Below are 20,922 nucleotides of genomic sequence, written 5' to 3'. Positions count from 1 at the left end.
CTGGGGACACCAGAGACTTATATATTGTGAAAAGGGGCATAATAGGTCAACTTTAAATCTAAACAGATTTTAAAACACTAGGAATCATACAGTTGCCGACTTTGTAAATGGTTACAGAAAAAAAATGGGCATCATAAACCAAACGAATGAGGATCACACACTACCTAACTTTCAAGTTGCTCTGAACACAGCAAACTCTTGCAGAAACATGCGTCTCGCTGCTAGGTGACGCATGACAAATGAAAACAATATGTGCTCTAAAATCGACTCAAAATATCAAACATGTTAGTCTGAAAAAAAAAAAAAGACCATGACTATACCCATCATACACTATCTGATTTTCTGTGAAATCTGTCTCTGCTCAAAATATTCAGACTGGCTCTGACATCGACTCCTCCAGACTGCAAATTGGGTGGGAAATTTGGGCAAAAGAAGTATTGTTATTCCATTTCCAGCCTTGACAAAAATATGATTTATGCAACTTACAACAGCTATTGTAGAACATTATTAGCAACAACTTTACAATGGGTGTCCTTTATACTGTATAGAAGAACAACAATATATACCCAATTTTAGTCAGATATCCAAAATCACATTAGGTAGTTTTGAGATAACACAACTGAATTAGACTTCAAGTGTGGCCTACAAATTAATGTCAAGAGTAAGACTAAGCAGATCAATTCATATCTACTCAGTTAAATCAGTTACCAAGCTGATATAATTTAACATTTTATTTTAAACATCAATAAAGTGTTATCACGTTGCAAAACATCCACTTGGGTCATAAGAGAGAGACAATATAAATGGCAACGAGTTAGCAAACACTGCACTACGTGGCAGCACAGGGATGTTCTTGCATCACAGATGTTTCCATTATGGAGTTTTATTTACTTAAAGCCTTTAAATTCAGGTCAGACCAATAATCAAAGTAAATACCGGCTTTATACAATGTAGGGTGTTGCCAGGGTAACAAATCTGGTCTGTAAACTTCCCTGCAGGTTTTGTTCTGAATTTGCAGGGAAAAAATTTGCAGGGAAAAACGTAGATTCACATGTTGAGGTTAGCGTCACCATTAAACAGGTGTGTAATAAGCAGATGCAGGGAACATGGTGGGAGAGAAGAGAGGACAAAATGAGAAGGGAAATTAAAAATAATCATTATGCAAATTCAACTTGATGTCAAACATTGCTTGTAGATTGATCAGGGCAAGACCAGGGCCAACCAGCTGCTCCAATGCGATCAGATTACTAATGAGAGACACACACAGTCAACACCTTCTCACTCTTTTCAGGTGATTCACTGTACATGATCATGTGATCAGCCAGGAAAAGGTCACTACTTTGGTTTACAAGAAAGGGAAAATAAGGACAGCCATGTGACCAGCATTGAAACACAAGCCTGACCACCTATGCTGTACTCAAGTGCTTCTGGGAAATTCCCACTTAGGAGTTCGGAAGCCATAATGACATGATGTGCGTTCAAGTGATTTTTTTCAGAATAAAATGGACTGACTGGACAATTTCATATTGACAGGAAGCTTTTAGGGCAAAGGCTGTAAATCAACAAAAAAAAGCAAAACAAAGCGGCAAACAAATACAAAAAACGTACTGTCAGCATTCAGAATGATGTGTTATAATGGCAATTTGGGGAAAAATGGTCCAGAGTTTTCTTCTGGTAATTATTACTTTACGCTGTCGCTCATGTCCGCTCGACTCATAAATTCAATCATTCTGACATGACTTAAATGCACCAATAGATGTTTGACCTATAGTGAAGCTTCAGTGAGTGTCATCCATTACCAACAAGGAATGCAAGGCTTTGGTATACAAAGTTATATTATTTATTATTAAATATAAAAAGCTGCAGCTAAAATAAACAAGTCATAAAAGAATTCATGACATTTTCACTCTTTGGAACACCTTGAGTATATATTAGAAAGGAGTGCGCTTATATGCATGTACTGTTTTTTGTAAAACTACAATAGAGACCCATTTGTACTGTAAAACCTGTTCTATCAATGTGTTACACTCAGAGTTTCGCATAGACTATTTGATTTAGGCTTTATCCAGTTTCTGGAGTTTACAGCCCTATAACGAGACTGTGTTAGACCTCTGAGTGAGAGCACTAGATGAGAACATGCGGCTGTTATTGCTTTGATAGGAAATTTAATGAGGAAATCAATCAGTTGAAAGGTGCACAAAGTCCAACCTGTCATTTCACACACACTCTCATCCTTGCCATGAAAAACAACACTGCAAAAGACAGGGTTACAGAGACATCAAAGACAAGACACTTACGCCAAAGAAAGATGAAGAGCGATGAAAGGGGAGTTTAATAAAAGTGAGCAATAATAGAGGGAGAGATATATAAGGAAAAAGAGACTGTGAAAGGATGAGAAAGAAAAAACAGGGTTACAAGAGGACAGAAGAGACTGGATGCAATGACTGCTGCTGGATATAATCTGTCCTATGTTAGTAATTATTGAGCAAACAAGTGTGTTTGTGTATGTCCACTCACCTCAGTGAGCAGCTGAGCCATTGAATATGCGTATATCTATTTCTATTGCACATATGTGTGTCTCTTTGTGAGTGTGTGTGTGTGTGTGTGTGCACGTGTGACTAAGCAAGTACGCAAACATCTATATTTAGGACCATTCAGAAAATTTTGTACAGACTAATGATGTAAAATAAAAGAGAGAAAACCTAATTATGCAATCCAAGAAGTGCTCACATAGCAAATATATTAAATCATGAAATTCTAGTTTTAATTGGCCTCTTCTCTTTTGTCACAGAATTTTCTCATAGCTTAAAATGACATGTCAAAATGACAAAACATAGACAATAAGTTAAAGGGATAGTTCACCCAAAAATTAAAATTGATTTACTTACCCTCAAGCCATCCTAGGTGTATATGACTATCTTCTTTCAGATGAACACAATCAGAGATATATTTAAAAATATCCTTAGTCCTCCAAGGTTTATAATGGTTGTGAATTTAAAAAAAAAAAAAAAAAACGCATCCATCCATAATCAAAGTAATCTATACGGCTCCAGTGGGTTAATAAAGGCCTTTTGAAGTGAAGCAAATCGATGCATTTTTGTAAGAAAAATATCCATATTTAAAACTTTATAAATTCAAATAACTAGCTTCCGGTGGACGACCGTACGCATACTGCGCAAGTCGATTTGGGCGGAAAAGCAACCTTTGACCCGAACGCAATGATGAACATGGAGGCACAAAGGAGAGAGCAAAACAAAACTCCAGTCACGAATTAGAAGTCTAAAACAAGAAATTTTAAATTGATATACAAGAAAAGGAGCTTGAGTTTGTTGCCCAGCCCTATTTGTTTGAACCGCAAGACGCATCTAAGCTTGCGATACTCCTACATCTACGTCATACATTGCGTCACTGTTTATTTATTTATTTATTATAAGTCAAGTTCCGCAATATGCGTATGGTCGTCTGCCGGAAACTAGTTATTTTGAATTTATAAAGTTTTAAATATGAATATTTAACTTCAAGAGGCCTTTATTAACCCACTGGAGCTGTATGGATTACTTTTATTATGAATGGATGCATTTTTTTTTTGTTCAAAATGCAGACCCCCATTCACTACCAATATAAACCTTGGAGGACTATGGATATTTTTAAATATATCTCCGCTTGAGTTCGTCTGAAAGAAGATAGTCATTTACACCGAGGATGACTTGAGGGTGAGTAAATTATGATCATTTTTATTTTTGGGTGAACTATCCCTTTAAGGAGAGAAACTAAAATTAAATCTATCAATACCCTCTGTTTAGTGTAAAATTCAATTCTATTCAGTTGTCAAAGGGATGAAAATGATCAGCAGAATAATTCTCTGTCTGTGCCAGATCCAAGATCCTGTAATGCCCTGTCAGCAAAATCTCATCTTGACTGTCAGAGCTAAAGCTGAGATAAGATCATGGGAGTGGATAATGGACAGGAGAGAGTGCAAAAGACAGGATATGAAAGGTAAGATGAGTGAATGAGGTAAAAAATGAAGGAGGAGATAAAAGGTTAAATCAGGCGATCTGCTTACTGAAACTAATAGCCATCTTTAGCTTATCATAGCTGGAAATCTTTGGGCCACTGATTTGCTAACTCTGCCCTCTTATTAATACTATCTATTCTGTGACTTTAACAGATTATATGTGAGCGTTATGCAAATTTATATACGATGTGATTTGTGCAAAAGCAGGCGCTTGTCAACAAACTCACTGGATAAAGACGTTGCTCCAGCTTGTTAACGCTGAAGGAGTAGCCCGCCTGGAGGGGCGTCAAACTGCTTTTTTTCTTTTCCCGGCACATTATATGGTCTTAATGCTGTCACTCACCATCGTAAAACAGGTTTACGATTCATTACAAGTTGCTATCGTATTAATGTGATCTATAAAGTTGAACTTTTTTCAGAAACAGACTACTATGAGCTGAAGCAAACTCAAAGACTCTGTTCATGGCATGACCAACATTCAGTAAATAACAATAATATAAATAATACATTTATATTACACAACTGCCACTTTCAATACCAGTCATACATTTAGACACATTTTATTTTCACTTTATTTTTTGGAATTTGATTCAATTCTTACGATCTTAAAAGCTTTTGATTTTAAAATTTAAATGAATTGTGCCTACAGATTTTTTTAAATACTATATATATATATATATATATATATATATATATATATATATATATATATATATATATATATATATAACATTTCATTGTGTTTAACATATTTCTTCACAAACACAGGATCCAGGATCCCTGGTCCGATCCCAAGTAAATGTGACTCATGAACTAGTGAGTTAATGACATACTGTAATAACCTTTTTCGAGAACCACTGTGCTCTTGAGAAAGACTCTTAAACTCAGTGGGGCTTTCCCTACATTAAGGCATGAGAAAGCATCTGCTAAATGGCACCATTTATTTATGCTGAGGTGGGCTGTATTATCATGACCAGTGTCTAAATCTGCAGAGTTCTCATTCCATCCAGAGTGAAGGAGATGTACAGTATGTCCATAGTGTTCTCTCTGAAAGATACAGTTTGTTTGTGCGGTACCAGCACATAACTGTGAGAGAAGAGAAGGGAGAATATGGGAAAAAAACCTAGATGTCAAAATGTTCTGTCATAAAGCCACAGATAGGGAGTTTGTTTGGAGAGTGAAACTTGGGGAGGAGGAAATGAAAATAACAGCCAGAGAAAAAGAGAAGCAAGGAGTCAGTCAGCAAAACAGCTGTGCGTCTCAACATCTACGTTATATTCCACTATTGCAGACTTACCACTTATGATCAATTTTATAGTGTGTATAAACAAAACAGTTTTTCGTTTTTACCTGTGACTTCATCTCATACAGAACGGCATCATCTGGTGTAAGCTGAAGCGCGTCGTCCCACCTCTTCAATGCCTCCCAGTTCCTACAGCAAACACATACACAGAAAATACTCCTGTCAATTATCATTTAAAAGATCAAACACACATAAAAACTGCAGTATATTTAAATACAAACACATCTACACTGCTGACCTTTATCTTGATCAATCTAATTTCTGCAAGCAGTAGGTTGCTTCATTATTTTCACACTTGCAATCAAAATGTCATCAAAGCCTAAACCTCTAGCATGCAAAATCTGTTTTATCAAGGTTGCTTTATATAATAAATGGAACTGAAATTTTTATACAAGACCAAATGCAAATGTGAAAAGAAAAAAAAAGAAGAAAAAAAAAAGCCAGCAAATGGTTTTATTCTTACCAATGAAAAGCAAATTCCAACTACAATAGATGACAAAAGATGACGCAAATACATGTTTCACCTAGTCTAGTAACTGGCAAGTATTAGAAAAACAGTCAATTTTAATAAACAGAACAGAAATAGTAATTACCAAACAAAGCATGCATTTTGAGTGTCTTATAAAGACTTGGAGAATAATTCAATCTCCAGTGGGGTAATAGTTATGTAATAAGATAACTTTTTTTTTTTTTTCAGGTAACAAGTAAAGTAACACATTTAGTAATACATTTACTGTATTAAATTTACAACAAAATATCTTTATTACTTTTTCAAATAAGTAACGCAAGTTATTTATTGACTGACACCTCTCCTGTCCCCATGTGGAGAGAAATCGTTAGTTAACACAAATATACTTTATGTATTTAATCTCACTTTATTAATCAATGTCTTTGCTGCTGACCTTCAATCATACAATTCAGCTATGCTAATAAGATAAAATTACTTTAGATAAACATCACAGTTGTTTTATTTTTATTTATTTCTAAAGTAAGAGTGTTGAACTTTCTTCTGTGCCCTATTTTTCTGGAATTCAGAATGGCAGCACAGTGGAAAGGTGTGTTTGAGCTGCGGCCTCTACTGTACAGGTGTGAATTTGCATTTCATTCAGCCTGAGGCTTATTCATTTCATTTTTTGGTGTAAAAGTGCTTTTACATTTGTCAAACTCATAGAATGCTGGGGACGTTTTGTTTTGTTTTTACAAACCAAGCAAGCAAGCCCAGCCCAGGTGAAAAAAATAACGCAAAAGTATTGCGATAATGTATTGCATTACTTTTCATTAAAAGTAACTAAGTAACACATTTGGTTTAGGGAGTAACACAATAATGTAATGCAATACTTTTAACTTTTCCCAAAACGGTCAATCTTGACTATAAAGGAAAGACAAAAACATGATCCCAAGCTTAAACATACAAGCTTTCTGGTTCAAAATGCAAAATATATAGTACACAAAAAAACTGAGAAGAGCCTTAATTTTGACAAATGTACATACACATGCAGACCTTAACAAAAATGATGGCAGAATGAGCAACATTCCCTGTGTAAGGTATACAGAGTAAAAACAGGTATTTCATACTATACATGTAACTGCAAGTCTTCTCTCGTTTTCTTTCCTTGCAGAAAAAGCAAACTGAAAACAGAGTATAAATAAGTGTTTTAATATCTCACCAGAGCAGGGGTTTAAAAAATAATAATAATAAAAAAAAAATCAACAAGTTTGCCCTGCTTTGTAGACATTGAATTAAAAATATTTTTTGCTGGTTAATTGGGAACTGTTTGAATGATAGATCAACTATTTTGAAAATAAATTCACAGGTACATTGTGTGCATGAATGTTTTATGTCAGAAAATGCAGCCTTCTAAGAAAACCAAAGTAATTACTGCATCTGCGTCACAAAGGGTGAAATGTGAAGTTCAAATTTCATAACGTCACTTGTTGAAAATGTTCGTAATGAGGGTCAGACCTCATTACCACATTAAATTAAAGATTTTTAAGACCTTGTAGCATTCCATAATTCCCCAGACAGGCAGTCACCTCCTCTTCACAGAAGCAACTCTTGTATTTACACAGTGGGAAACTTAGCTAGTGTTAAACATCAGCTGTGCAAATACAACATGCTGTTTTTCTGAGAGTCCATAAAACGGTCCAGCTTCTTTAAGCTGTGCCACGTCTGTGTTTATCATGCAAATAATGTACAGTGATTAAACATAAGTGCCCGGTACTTTTCAAAGACCTGTGCTAAATGTTGAGATAAGGGCTTCCTATGAAAGAATTCACCAAATCATCCTCAGGGGAAAAAAAAAAAAAACCCACCTCAAAGTCATTTGCAAAGGATTTACTAGATGTTTTTCAGGTATGTGATTGTGAAACACGTCATAAGCCTGTATGTAGAGGCAAAAAGTACAGTGTGTTACTGTACCTGCAAAAGAGGGCGTAGGTATGAGGAAAGGCGCACATCCTGTCATCTTTGCAAACTTGCTTTACAAGAGAGTAACACTTAGAGAGTAAAACTTCATACTGAAGCCACATGTATATATAGAACTCTCTGTATTTAATATTAACTTGAACAGTATCATATAATATGTTGAACACCTCAGTGATGTAGTTTTATATTGCAAATATGCTGTCACTATCTTATTGTGTGTTATTAAGATTGTGACCGGTGTTCGCAAAAACATCTGATTTTTTCTTGTCAGAATTGCAACAAAAACCATGTGCTGTATGTGTTAGTGTGAAAGCGTGTTTGGGTGTGGTATATTGTGAAAACTGACACAGAGGCACTTGGTTTATAAAAACAAAAACAAAAACAAGTCTCAAATTCATTAAAAAGGATGTAAGAACACATACTGAGTCTCTACCACATCTGTAAAGATTGTGTGATCTTCATTACTGTACATGAATGAAACCCTCATGTTAGATTTCTCATTATACAGAGGTTATAAATAACACTATAAATTGCACTCTATATGAAGTATTACACAGAAAGGTGCAAAAATATATTTGTTTAAAATATTGATGTTTACAATGACGCCTGCTTTGAACAATAGCAATCAATGTAAATTAAAATGTATATACATTTAAGACCAAATGTCACTCTAATTTCATATAACAAAAGTTTTATTTTTCAGTATTCAGTATGGGATTTAACTGTTTGATTCGAAGATTAAGTAGACTATTTCAAATGGATTGCTTACATAGACTGTTTTCTGGGGGTTTCTTAGACTAGTTAGTTACAAAATATCTGTTTAAAAATGAGTCATGGTGCACATCCCTAGTTTTATCATATTACCACAATAGCATGTTTGACATTATTGACTGATGTCTGATATGGACCCATTTAAGGTTATGTGAAGATCCACTCAAAATATATGAGAGCAGAAAATTAGATTTTGGTAAAATAGTTATTGTAAACATAGCTAATGATGCACCGAGCTAGCAAAACAATCACAACATCAAAGTACAATGTGCTGGTATGTTGTCTTTATAGTCATGTTGAGCCTTGAGTCACGTGAAGTTAAGAGATGTTATTAACTATTATCGTCATCCTTAATGTAAGTGACACTATGACACTACAGTGTCAAAGTACTATTTGTCCATTAACTGTGCCTTAGACTTTCCCTGCTGAGCCAACAATATTTAACTAAACCCCTGCAAACATAATCAGTTTTTAATTTAAAAAGGCAGATAAAATAAAGACAAAAATATGACCACTGAGGAATTTAATAACATTTGAGCATTAAGTCTTAATATCACAGATAATGCTAAACAAAAAAAAAAAAAGAACAAATTCATCAGCAAGACATGGATTTTAAGGTTCAGTCCAGCATTAGGAATATGCTGCTGACTAAGTAATAATAGGTCACCTGCTGTTGTGTTCTGTTGTTTGGCAGCAAAATCTGGCCTGTTAGCACTTTCGGAATTTAAATTACAGATGTATGAACATTTATAATCAATTTTGCAATGGAAACTTACAAATGGTCTCATTTCAACTCACTTAATGAAGTATTGCAGGAAAGTTTAACTCAAAATGAATGTCATCCAGGAAATAGCCCCACTAATAGTGGAAAACATTAGGGACAGGAGACACAAGCCATCTGTCCTGTCACTTTTTCATTGGAGACAACTAACTGAACATCAACGAGACAAGGATTATGAGGGTGTTCACATGACCTTTTTTTTTTTTTTTTTTTTTAATTTGGGCCAATAATTGCACACTGGTCAAAAAAGACAACTCTCCTAAACTGAATGTTTTGTTTAAAGTAAATTGAGTGCCTTCCAGTCTTAAAATTATGCACGAACATTTTAACTTTTATTGACACTGTTCAATGCATGTGTCACAACATTTCAGACCTAAAGTAAATCAAACAGCCAATTACAACAAATTGTGACATATAAACTAATTCCCAACCAGACTGTTCACACTGAAGTCACATGGCAAAAAGTCAGATACCAAGTTATTTTCACATTTTAAAATGGTTAAAGTTACTGTTAATGGTTAAAGTTACTGTTGAACTGCAGTTCTACACTAAACAACAGTTTATATTCAGTAACTATGTGTAAGCCTTGATCTCTAAATGAGTGGAAAGAAGAAAGAAAAAAAATCCTACCAAGAAGTAAAAGAAACAATCTAAGTTGAAAGTCATGTTAATACTGGGATAAATAATTGGTCTCAGGGTTAAATGGCAAAGTAGGCAAAATGCTGAGAAAAGCCAACTTTCAATTAAATCTGCATGCAGCCATGAAAGGGCCCTCGCACCCGGGGCCACCGCCACCCGGAGGCCTTAGGAAAACAGTGAATAGTGGGTGATATGCATGTAAGCGAATAAATACAGGAGAAATATGGCGCAGTCATTTCGATGTGCCACACTTCCTGCTGCCAACAGGTGGCGCTTTGACTATTACCTAATATTGCCATGTAGATGTCTTTGTGGCATTAATCGCATACTTCAGCTATTAGCCAAGTGTTGCATGATTTAACGTGTTTCTAGCATGTTTGGTACTTCATGGCATATTTAAATGTGTTTCTGGGAGTGAATTACAGTGCAAAGCATGCCATTTCCTGTTGCCAGCTATGATTAACTAATTATTGGCATACAAACGTCTTTAGGCCAGGACTCTTATCACACATGTGAAGTTTGGGGCAGATCGGACATTGTATGAGTTACAACAACTTCCTGTTTCATGGTGAAACATTTAACTTCATCAGGCCGCCACGGACACGCCATTCAAAGAAAACTCAAGATCTTCGCAATTTAACGTCGCAAAGGTCTTTAGATTAGACTGACCAAATATGATGTTTATCTGATAAACTCTCTAGGAGGAGTTAAAGTACAATGTCTGGAAATGGCAAAAACTGCAAAAACTTTGCAGAGAAAATTCAAAATATCTCACTTTCTGTTGGGTTTATAGATTTTGCACCCAAGGGCATTGTTGTATTGGGCTATTACATGTGTCTACCGAATTTCATACTAGTACGTGAAACGTAGCGCGAACGCCGCTTAATTGAAATTTTGTAGGTGGCACTATCGAGCCATTTTGCCACACCTAATACAGAAACCCATATCAGCCGTAAATTTTCACCACTTCTGATGCGTGTGCAAAGTTTCATGAGTTTTTGAGCATGTTCAGGCCCTCAAAAATGCGATTCATTTCGGAGAATAATAATAATTGACTGAGCAATTACAATAGGGTCCTCACACCATCGGTGCTCAGGGCCTAAATATCCCACGCAGATCAAGAATTAACTTGTTATATAGGGTTTGAAATAAATATATAGCATGTTCTATGCATGGCAATACTACTGGATAACAATACAACTAGGGCTGTCAAACAATTAATCGCGATTAATCGCATACAAAATAAAAGTTTGAGTTTGCCTAATATATGTGTGAGTACTGTGTATAATTATATAAATATATAAATACACACAAATTTCTGTATATATTAAAGAGAAATTTGTTATTTATGTACAAAATATTTATATATATATATATATATATATATATATATATATATATATATATATATATACACACACTGCGTTCCAAATTATTATGCAATGGACATATCAGTAAGATTTCAGTACAATCAACATTCAGATTTTAGTTTGTCTATGAAAATGTTTGTTTGTTTATTTATCCATGTCTTTTTAGATAACTGGTATCAGTCTCAGACAAAATAATTTGCCAGATCTATGAAAACCCTACTTAGAGGTTGTTCCACATTATTAAGCAAGTCACAGTTCTCATGCAATATGGGGAGAAAGAAAGATCTTTCTGAAGATGAAAAGCATGAAATGGTCCAATGTTGTGCAAAAGGCATGAAAACAACTAATATTGTGTGAAACTGAATGGAAATTATCAAATTATCATAGGATTTTTGAGTGATTTAGAGCACAGCAGAACTCGGTCAGATAAAGGCTTATTAATTAAAGTTCCTGTCAAAAAAATTAATTGTATTAAAAGGGTAGCTGTAAAAAAAGCCAGTGTTGAGCAGCAAACAGGTATTTGAAGCTGCTGGTGTCTCTGGAGCTCTCCATGCAGGCTGTCAGTTGTGTATAAAGATGCATTTTAGCCACTCCAAACCAAAGCTCACAAAGAGAAATGTTTGCAGTGGGTTTAGAAATACATGAAGACTTGTTTTTAAATAGTTTTATTCACTGACTAATGCCATACTACAATGGATGGTCTAAATGGATGGATTTCTGGATGGTTGGTGAATGGCCACCACATTCCAACAAGACTGTGACGTCAGCAGGGAGCTGGCGGGTGATGATTTGGGATGGAATGTTGGGAAGTGAGATGGAAGGTCCCTTTAGGGTCTCTGGGGGTATTAAAATGACTTTTGCAAGATATGTGGAGTTCATAACTGGCCATTTTCAGCTATGATATAAAAAGGAGGATAGTGCCTTCTGAAATACAATGCACTATGCACTATCCCATGCTGCAAAAAAACACCACAGCTATAAAACTGTTTGAAAATGTATTTCTACACCCATTGTAAATGTTTCTCTTTGTGAGGTTTGGTTAGTGGTGTCCAAAATGCATCTTTACGCACAACTGCCAGCCTGCATGGGGAGGTTCTTGAGACTCCAGAGACACCAGCAGCTTCAAATACCTGTTTGCTGCTCAACACTGGGTTTTTTTTAAAGCTGCCCTTTTAATACAATTCATTTTTTGACAGGAACTTTCCTTAATAAACCTTTATCAATCTTTATCTGACCGAGTTCTGCAGTGCTCTAAATCACTCACAAATCTTATGATAATTTGATAATTTCCATTCAGTTTCACACAATATTAGTTGTTTTCATGCCTTTTGCACAACATTGCACCATTTCATGCTTTTCATCTTCAGAAAGATCTATGTGGAACAACCTCTAAGTAGGGTTTTTATAGATCTGGCAAATTATTTTGTCTGAGATTAATACCAGTTATCTAAAAAGACATGGATAAATAAACAAACAAACATTTTCATAGAAAAACTAAAATCTGAATGTTTATTGTATTGAAATCTTACTGATATGGCACTTGCATAATAATTTGGAACGCAGTGTGTATATATATATATATATATATATATATATATATATATATATATAATAAAAATGATATAAAAATATAAATAAATACATATACTTGTAAGTATTTTTCAAATATATACATAAATGTGTTTGTATTTATATATACATAATAATTACACACAGTACTCACACATATACTCAAACTTTTATTTTGTATGCGATTAATCGCGATTAATCATTTGACAGCCCTAAATACAACATTTATATGCATCAGCAAAAAGTTATTAAAACAGACCAAAGCAAAGTGAGTTTAAAATGTCTTATAGTGAGTGCATTGTGCTGACATGTACCCACTGTCCGCCAGCTCCATGTAATTTCCTCATCACAATCCACTTATTCTCCAAAAAACTTGATTATAAGAGTCGCCAGGGCAACACGCCTCTTCAGGGGCTGCTGGGTTTTCACTTACTGGTGTAAAGCATTAGCCAGGACCATTGCTTAAGGTGGTATCGTCACTGACCCCAACCATAATGGCTAACAAGGACATGAAAGTTAAAGGTGATTTAAAGAAAAAAAGTATTTTGTAAGAATGTGATTGAGAGTCACTTCAAGTTCCTGCTTCTGTAGCATCTCTACTACTCTACTGCAAATATTGCTGGCTTTTATGAAAAAATTGCATGCATGGTTATTCATTTGGATAAAAAAAAAAAAAAGACAAAATATAAACATAAGAGCATTTGATGACATATTCCTTGATAGCTCTTGAAACTCACTACATTTCTACAAAAAATCTCAGAGGAATAGATGGACTTTCTTCCAATTCAGATAGTTTGTATAAAACATATACACTGATTATGTGAGCACTTCCACAATCAAACTGTAAAGTTTTATAAGTGAATGTGGGTATTTTATGTGTTTTCCAGATCTCCAGTACATTCAAATCTATAAGGGTCTATATTAGCATATTCTCATAGAATGATGATGACTGATGTACTGTACCCAAGGTCTGATGAGCCTAGAGAACCCTCTTCTATTGAAGTCCTCCCAGGTAACACAATGCTATTTTTGCCCTTCACAGTTAAATGGGCCACTTAACGAAAAGCAAAACTACATGTTATGTAGTGTTCAACTCTTTTCTTCTTCTTCTTCTTTTTTTTTTTTAATTGAATATCATCATTTGCATGATAAAACAGTCAAAAATTTCCATTAGCAATAAAAAAGAAAGAAAAGTTGATACAAAAACCAGCAGAACATTCTAAACCATGTTCATTTTCAACAACATCATCCCCACAGTGAACACACACAGTTATCTATAATTATAATTAATATATATAAAAAAAAAAACGCTTTCTTTGCTCAGCACTGAAATGGTATTCAAACATTTTACACTCTTTGCACAGTTACCTGCTGTCTTGATCAAATGCAAAACACTAAATCTGCAGCCAAAGAACACTATGGGGACAAACTGTCCTTTAGCAAATGAGAGCTGCAGGGGTAATTATACATAAACACTAAAACCCGTGGCCCTGTCATTTACTCAACTTGATCTGGCGATAAATACATTCAGCATCCCACCAAAGACCAGCTGCTATCAACACCTTCGAGACATCACATTTCTGACAAACACTATCTGGCTTTCCTTCAATTGCTTTGAAAAACAGGTGCAACAAATACTGGCAAAGTACTACAGTAATCACATCATGAGCGGCAGCGGCCTACAGTACACTATTACACAGTTAGAGCCAAAGTGCTGCTTAATCATGCCATTAAAAAACATTTCAGACTACAGTCTTAAAGGAATCCAAACAAGGATGGAGACAGAGAGTTCTGGAGAACAAGGAGCTAAAAGGTTGTAAAACTGAAGAGTGACACTCTACCCTGACCTCTCATGGACTTGTTAAGGCTTTACAGGGAAAGGCCGCAATAACGGCAGCTTGTGTTTAATCCATGCCTCTAAACCATCTTCCAGTAAATTCAAACTATTCTTTTATCCTGTCCAAGCGCTTGCTGGCTATGACGTTTATAGCCTTTCTTTGGACACTGAGAAAACAAGTGGCCCAATTTGACTTATTATTCCGGTTAAGTGGTAAAAGGATTAGAAACTTGAGAAAAAAAGCCCATTTTTCTCTCCGTCTCATCTTTCTTACCACCCACTCAGCTCAGAGACGAGGACCATCCTAATGTTTATACGGACACACCTGCTACATTGATTCATATAAGAAAAGAAATGCTGTCTCCAGGAACAGACAGTGCATACTACACAAAATTACATATTATCTAAAACAACAACAACAAAAACCTAAAGCAAAAAAACAAACAAACAAACAAAAAACACGCAAATTGGAGTGTATTACCTTTCAACTCAGTCTTGCTTCATGACCGTTGGTTGAGCTTTTCACAGACATGCTAAAACTGAAAGTCCCATTTGAGTGCTAAAATGTTCAGCTTCTACAAACTGCACTGAACTCCTGTCTAGGCCTCTTCAGCTGGTGTTAGGCTTAATAAATGTTATCCAAAGTCACAGACAGAATGTATGTCAATAAAAGCATATGGATGAAATCCTTTGTCTACATCAGATATATAAAGTATAAGATTTGCTTTGAAAAAAGAGATATATTAAACACCTTTATCCTTGCAAATCGGAGCTCAGTCTATGTTTTCATTCAGGATGAATAATGTAAATAGGTAGCTGCAAGTAAATGATCTCAAAAGTTCAGTAAATACATAGATTTAATTGAAAAACATCCATGTTTGAATGAGGATCTGGCTGCCAAGCTCCACAATGCCAAAAAGGGTACCATAAAAAAGTATCATACTCCATACAACTTCTGCACAATATTTCAAGTCTTCTGACTGAAGCCATACGATAGTTTAGTTTGAGACAGCACATATTTAGTGAACTATTCTACTAGTTCTAACAAGTGTCATCCACATACAGCAAGTCCATAGCGAACCCACAGCCCCATCTGCTGGATGAATGCGGTACTGGATCTGCTGGATGAATCAGTTATAACTGATAACCTGTGGCTCTTTTACTAAAATCATGGGGCTCGTCAAATCTAAATTAACCGACAGCACAGAGGCTTTTATATCTGAGTGGAGAGCAAAGCATTTGAGTTACGTTGCAGACTTTTTTGGAAGACAGAGGCTGAATCTGAAACCTTCAGATGACAGAAACAGCTTACCGTATATCTCCGTCTCTGTAACAAGCGTGCCACACGAGTCCTGAAAAGTGAAGCCAAAGCATCTCGATCGCCCCCAGGTGGCTGGAATCAGTATAGGTAATAAACCCCGCCCTCTCCGTGTATAGAGGGTAACGGTCACCGTCGACCGTTAGGACCGCGTTCACGCCCACTGAGTGGCAAAAGACTGAGCGGCAGCGTTGGATTTTAGCGTAAATGCCGCGAAAAACACACAAAACACATCCAAAACGGTAAAGAGCTTTGTGATCGACTATACAAATAGCTTTGACACAAAACCTGAGGTATATATTTAAAGACTGCCGAAAGCTACAGAAAAAAGATGCAAATGGATCACTGAAATTCACAGAAACAGCTGGACTCCAGCAGAGAAACATGGATTTGCAGTTATCATTTTGTGTCAAATTGTTGGATTTTGAAGTAAAATCATACCGTATACATTGAATTGTTATATATTGTTTACAACTCATCAATTAAATATTTACCATCTTATATTCTGCATAATTGGGTGTTTTTAAATAAACACTGACAAAAACTATACTAGCTATAAAACTATATATGTTTTAGGGCTGGACAATATGACGATATAACATTGATATAAGTGATTACTCGGATTTAAACCTACCTATATTGTAATTATATAAAATATTCACAGGCAGATTTGCTTTATGTATTTCCCAGGCGTCGAAAACAGGCACATATAAACAGGCACGTTTAAAAATCATAATACAGCATCAGCTACATAATGCTATTCTTAAATCTACGCTTACACAGGATAATACATCAATACAAGTTTAAACCCTCGCTCTGTCTTTGCATGTTTGATGTCCACATATTGAAGAAATTACAGTGGCTGTAGCATTTCTATCACAAAGAAGTGGGCGAATATTATTATTAAACTAATAATATATTTTTTTAATCATGGTTGGCTTTGATCGTGCTGTGCTGTCTAACAAAAAAATCAGCAGGCTTTTGGCGCCCTCTGCAGGCATTTGTTATAATATATAATGTATTAACAGTTCAGGAAAAAAAAATTCTTGATGTGTTTAAATATGCAGATTATCTTATTTTGGTTAATTTAGAAGAAATCTACAGATGGAAACAGACGGAGGTTAGTAGGCTTAAAACAAACTCCATCTAAATGTGTAGGGTTAGGGTTAAGTTTTCTTTCCATTAGAGTAAAAGACATGGCAGCAAAAATGGACCTTAAAATTGTAAAATTGTAAAATCTTAAAATTGTCCACTTCATGAAAAAAGTATTCCAATACACCAAAAAAATTAAAACGATTTACTGATTTGTGCAAAATAAACAAATTATTAGTGAAACTATGTCCCTCTCCTTGGTGCAGTCATTTATTCTAAATATATAGCTACTTGAAAATAGTTGTTGTTGACTTCTCTTTTGATAAACCTAGTGAATACTAAAGAAGACCATGGTCTCTGTGTGAACTGATTATTTTGTAGAAATCTGGAGTATAAAACAATTGCGTGAGTGTAAGTGAAGTCAAAGTTGTCTTAATATATTTAAGGGTTCATTATTTTTTAAATAAATAATTATGAGAAGTGCCCTTTTTTTCCACTTGAGCCCCTGCCCCCCAAAATGTCTGTGCACGTCCCTGCATATAAATGTCAGGAAACACGATTCCTGGCTGCATGTTGATTTGACAAGTTGTAAGAAACTCTTTCGAGCCCAACCTTTATTGTAATCGTTTGTTTTACTCGCGTTTCCGCAGTTTCCCCTATTAAATCCAGTCATCCAGCAGGTTCTTTTGCCACTCAGTCCAGCTGAGGGACCGTGTTCCGGCGGGAAAGTGACGTCAATGCATACCCTCTATTCCAGTGGAACGTGAGTACCTCAGGGATGACGTGTTTTTGTAGGCAAAACCCAGAAGCGAGTTCGCATTTTAGGACCGGTTCCATTGCCCCGAGGTCTATGGGTTTTTGCTAAATCGCCTGAAAAAAGGTCTGTGGTTAACAAAGCCTCTAAATATTTTCACGTTTTGATCTATGACATAAAACACACCAGTTATAACCCGCTTGTGATTTTTTTAAAAACCTTTATTGTGTCTAAAAAACGGCAGTTGCTAACAAGTTGCTAAAAGGGACTACTTCCTTTGGCAGGAACTTTAGATGTCATCATGACAAACAGGACATTTGGACAGCATTTCCCATGAAAAAGTGGATAAGTATTCATACACAGCGCAGATCATAATCAGCGAGCATGTTTTTAAATAAAGTTGTTTTCTAAATAAAGACTCAGACTCTAGCTCCAAGTTCACTATGCGCAGACTCGAGACTCAAGATGTCAGCGCCATATAGACACACTGGCGGCTTCAGTTACTACAATGGAGGAGAGTGAATGTGTGTCGTTCATTTTTTTTTTTTTTTTTTTTTTTTTTACAATCTATGCTCTGTAAGTTACCAAAACGAAAATTTAAAACAAGCTGCACACACGAGATATGCTTGTGTGCAGTGGAGAGTGGTTCATTCGCACTGTTGTCCAGTCCAGGGGTCTCATTTATAAAACTGTGCGTAGGATCCCTACTAAAAGTGTACATACGCGCAAAAGCTAGATTCTGCGTACGCACGAAAAAAAATCTGATTTATAAAACCATGCGTATGCCAGAACCTGCGCACAAATCCCTTTATAAATCCCAGTCAGCGGAAGATTGTGCGTACGTGCATCTCCACCCTGTCTCCTCCCCGAAATCACCATATATGGAGCTTACGACGCCTAGTTTTACTATGCATAACCTCATCTGCATATCATTTCCATACATGTTCCCAACCACGTGACACCATGGTTAACACCGTCAAAGGTACAAGACATTGGAAAATATTAGATATGGACTATAAATGCCATTTGTGCCACACATTATATTGATAAAGATCATCCAGTATCCTCTTTATGTTTTAGAAAAAATATATCAAAATATCCATAAAAACAAAATTGTATAAAATACTTCAGATAAAGGTTTTAGAATAGAGTTGATTCATTCATTTCCACTGGCCAAATAGTATTTGAATAGTTTTAAACAATTCAAATCAAATTTATGCAGTTTTGCTGATGAGGTGAACATATCTTTTAGGAAGTTTATAGGCTATTTTTAGTGGAAACAGATTGGCCTACTTATTTATTGCAGTGTAAATACAATTGTCTGACTCGGCGCGTCACTGACAAAGGATTTTAAAAAGAAAACATGCAAATCTTACCGTTTTCCTCAAATTATATCCTTCAAATGGTAATTGTTTGAAGATCCTACACGACATCAACACCTCCTGCAGCTGTGGCTGTACAGTAAGATATTTTTGGACCTATTCAAACTGGACAACGGACCGTTCGACCACCGAATCCAGCAGCGTCTTCCATAATATCGAAGTTAAGTGTGCATCACTGATCGTCATTCTCAAAAAAATATTTTGTCATAACATCTGCAGTTTAGTTTAAAGAGGAATTATTGTGCTCCCAGCGCTCCTCGCTGTCATAAAACAGCGTGTCACTGGAAAAGTGATCGAAAGTAGCACATCTACTATCTCAATTCATATCACTTTTGTCTCCAGAATGTGCGTACGCACGGCTCAAAGTTTGCTTAAAGGTGCGCACATTCTCCCGTCAAGTTTGTTTTTATAGATCACAACCTTTGCGCGGGAACTGGCGTACGCACGCTTCCAGCCCCGTTTTGTGCGTACGCACGCTTTATAAATGAGACCCCAGTTCAGGTCACACAGCAGGGGTTTGCAGAGAATGCGTCCTGAAAATTTAGAGGCGTGAGTTCGGTGATAGGATGCGGTTCTCACTCCCGTAAATAACAGAACTGTGTGTGAATGCAACTAAACACAGGAGGACTCATATTCTATTGCTGTGTGAACATAGCCTGGCAACTTCTGGCACTCAGAAACAAGCAGCTGTCTAGCTGATTTGCGAAGTTAGCGTAAAGAAAAAAATCAGAGGAGCATCGAAAATTTCAGAGAGAAAGAACGCTTTTAAGGTTTTATGCTGTTCAGGTGGAAAATTAAAGGTGTAATATGTAATATTTTTGCAGTAAAATATCCAAAAACCATTAGGCCAGTGTTATATATTTTGTTCACTTGAGTACTTACAATATCCCAAATGTTTCCAACTATTTGTAAATCATGAGAAAATTGCAAACCATCCGTTGAGGTAGAGACCACATGTCCCAAGATTCCGCTCTCAAACTTGGCGTCATCAAGCCAGGCCTTTGTTTAGAATAGGCCTCTAGCGACCTCTAGTGGACAGAAATCCTACATACTGCACTTTTAACCTAAAACTTAACATAGTGAAAGCCCTGCACAATTCACAATGAAACATGTTATCTGATGTTTGTTCCATTTTTGTCTATGGACTTAAATAAAGGTATTGTTAAAATGTTATTTAAAAATGTGTAGTAAAATAATAATAATAGTAATAGTAAAACATTAGTTTTTGCATTGGCTCTTTTAAAAAAATGCATCAATAAAAACCTTTTTTCCTCTGTTCTTTGTCATTTTGCTGGCCAATGCATTGACCTGCTTAAATAACAACTAACAGATGAATAACCGTAAAGGTGAAACAGCTGTCAAGTTTGTTTTCCTGGAAGGGTTTTGTCTGGCACTTGCCTCCAGAGTGTGGAAAAACAGACAGACTTACTGAAAATCAGGTAAGATGAGAGAAGGGTTTTTCACAGGCCTACGTTTATCTCAATTTGTGACCTATCATTTCAAATCAAGCAGATACACTTAATCCTTCAATACTCAATCATGACAGCTCTTGGAAGATTTTTAGCATGGTAATGGATATGACAACGTTAATGCATTTGGTCTTGGCGGAATAGTTCTGCTATGCTGCTGCTGAATTGCTGCTGCTGTAGATTATTGCTGCTGCAGC

At 35.8% G+C, this 20,922-nt stretch overlaps 1 protein-coding gene across 3 annotated transcripts in view; it reads right to left on the bottom strand.

Annotated features, from left to right (window-relative positions):
• Positions 1 to 20,922, bottom strand: part of ttc33 (tetratricopeptide repeat domain 33) — a 34,113-nt gene that overhangs the window by 7,266 nt on the left and 5,925 nt on the right. For all 3 annotated transcript variants that reach the window (XM_048187046.1, XM_048187048.1, XM_048187047.1), the window contains exon 3: positions 5,366 to 5,447. In XM_048187046.1, the coding sequence (XP_048043003.1) occupies positions 5,366 to 5,447 (82 nt within the window). The remainder of the gene's footprint in view (positions 1 to 5,365; positions 5,448 to 20,922) is intronic.

This window comes from Megalobrama amblycephala, linkage group LG4 (genome assembly GCF_018812025.1).
Source record: "Megalobrama amblycephala isolate DHTTF-2021 linkage group LG4, ASM1881202v1, whole genome shotgun sequence".
Classification (NCBI taxonomy): Eukaryota; Metazoa; Chordata; class Actinopteri; order Cypriniformes; family Xenocyprididae; genus Megalobrama; species Megalobrama amblycephala.
This window is presented reverse-complemented; position numbering and strand designations above follow the sequence as displayed.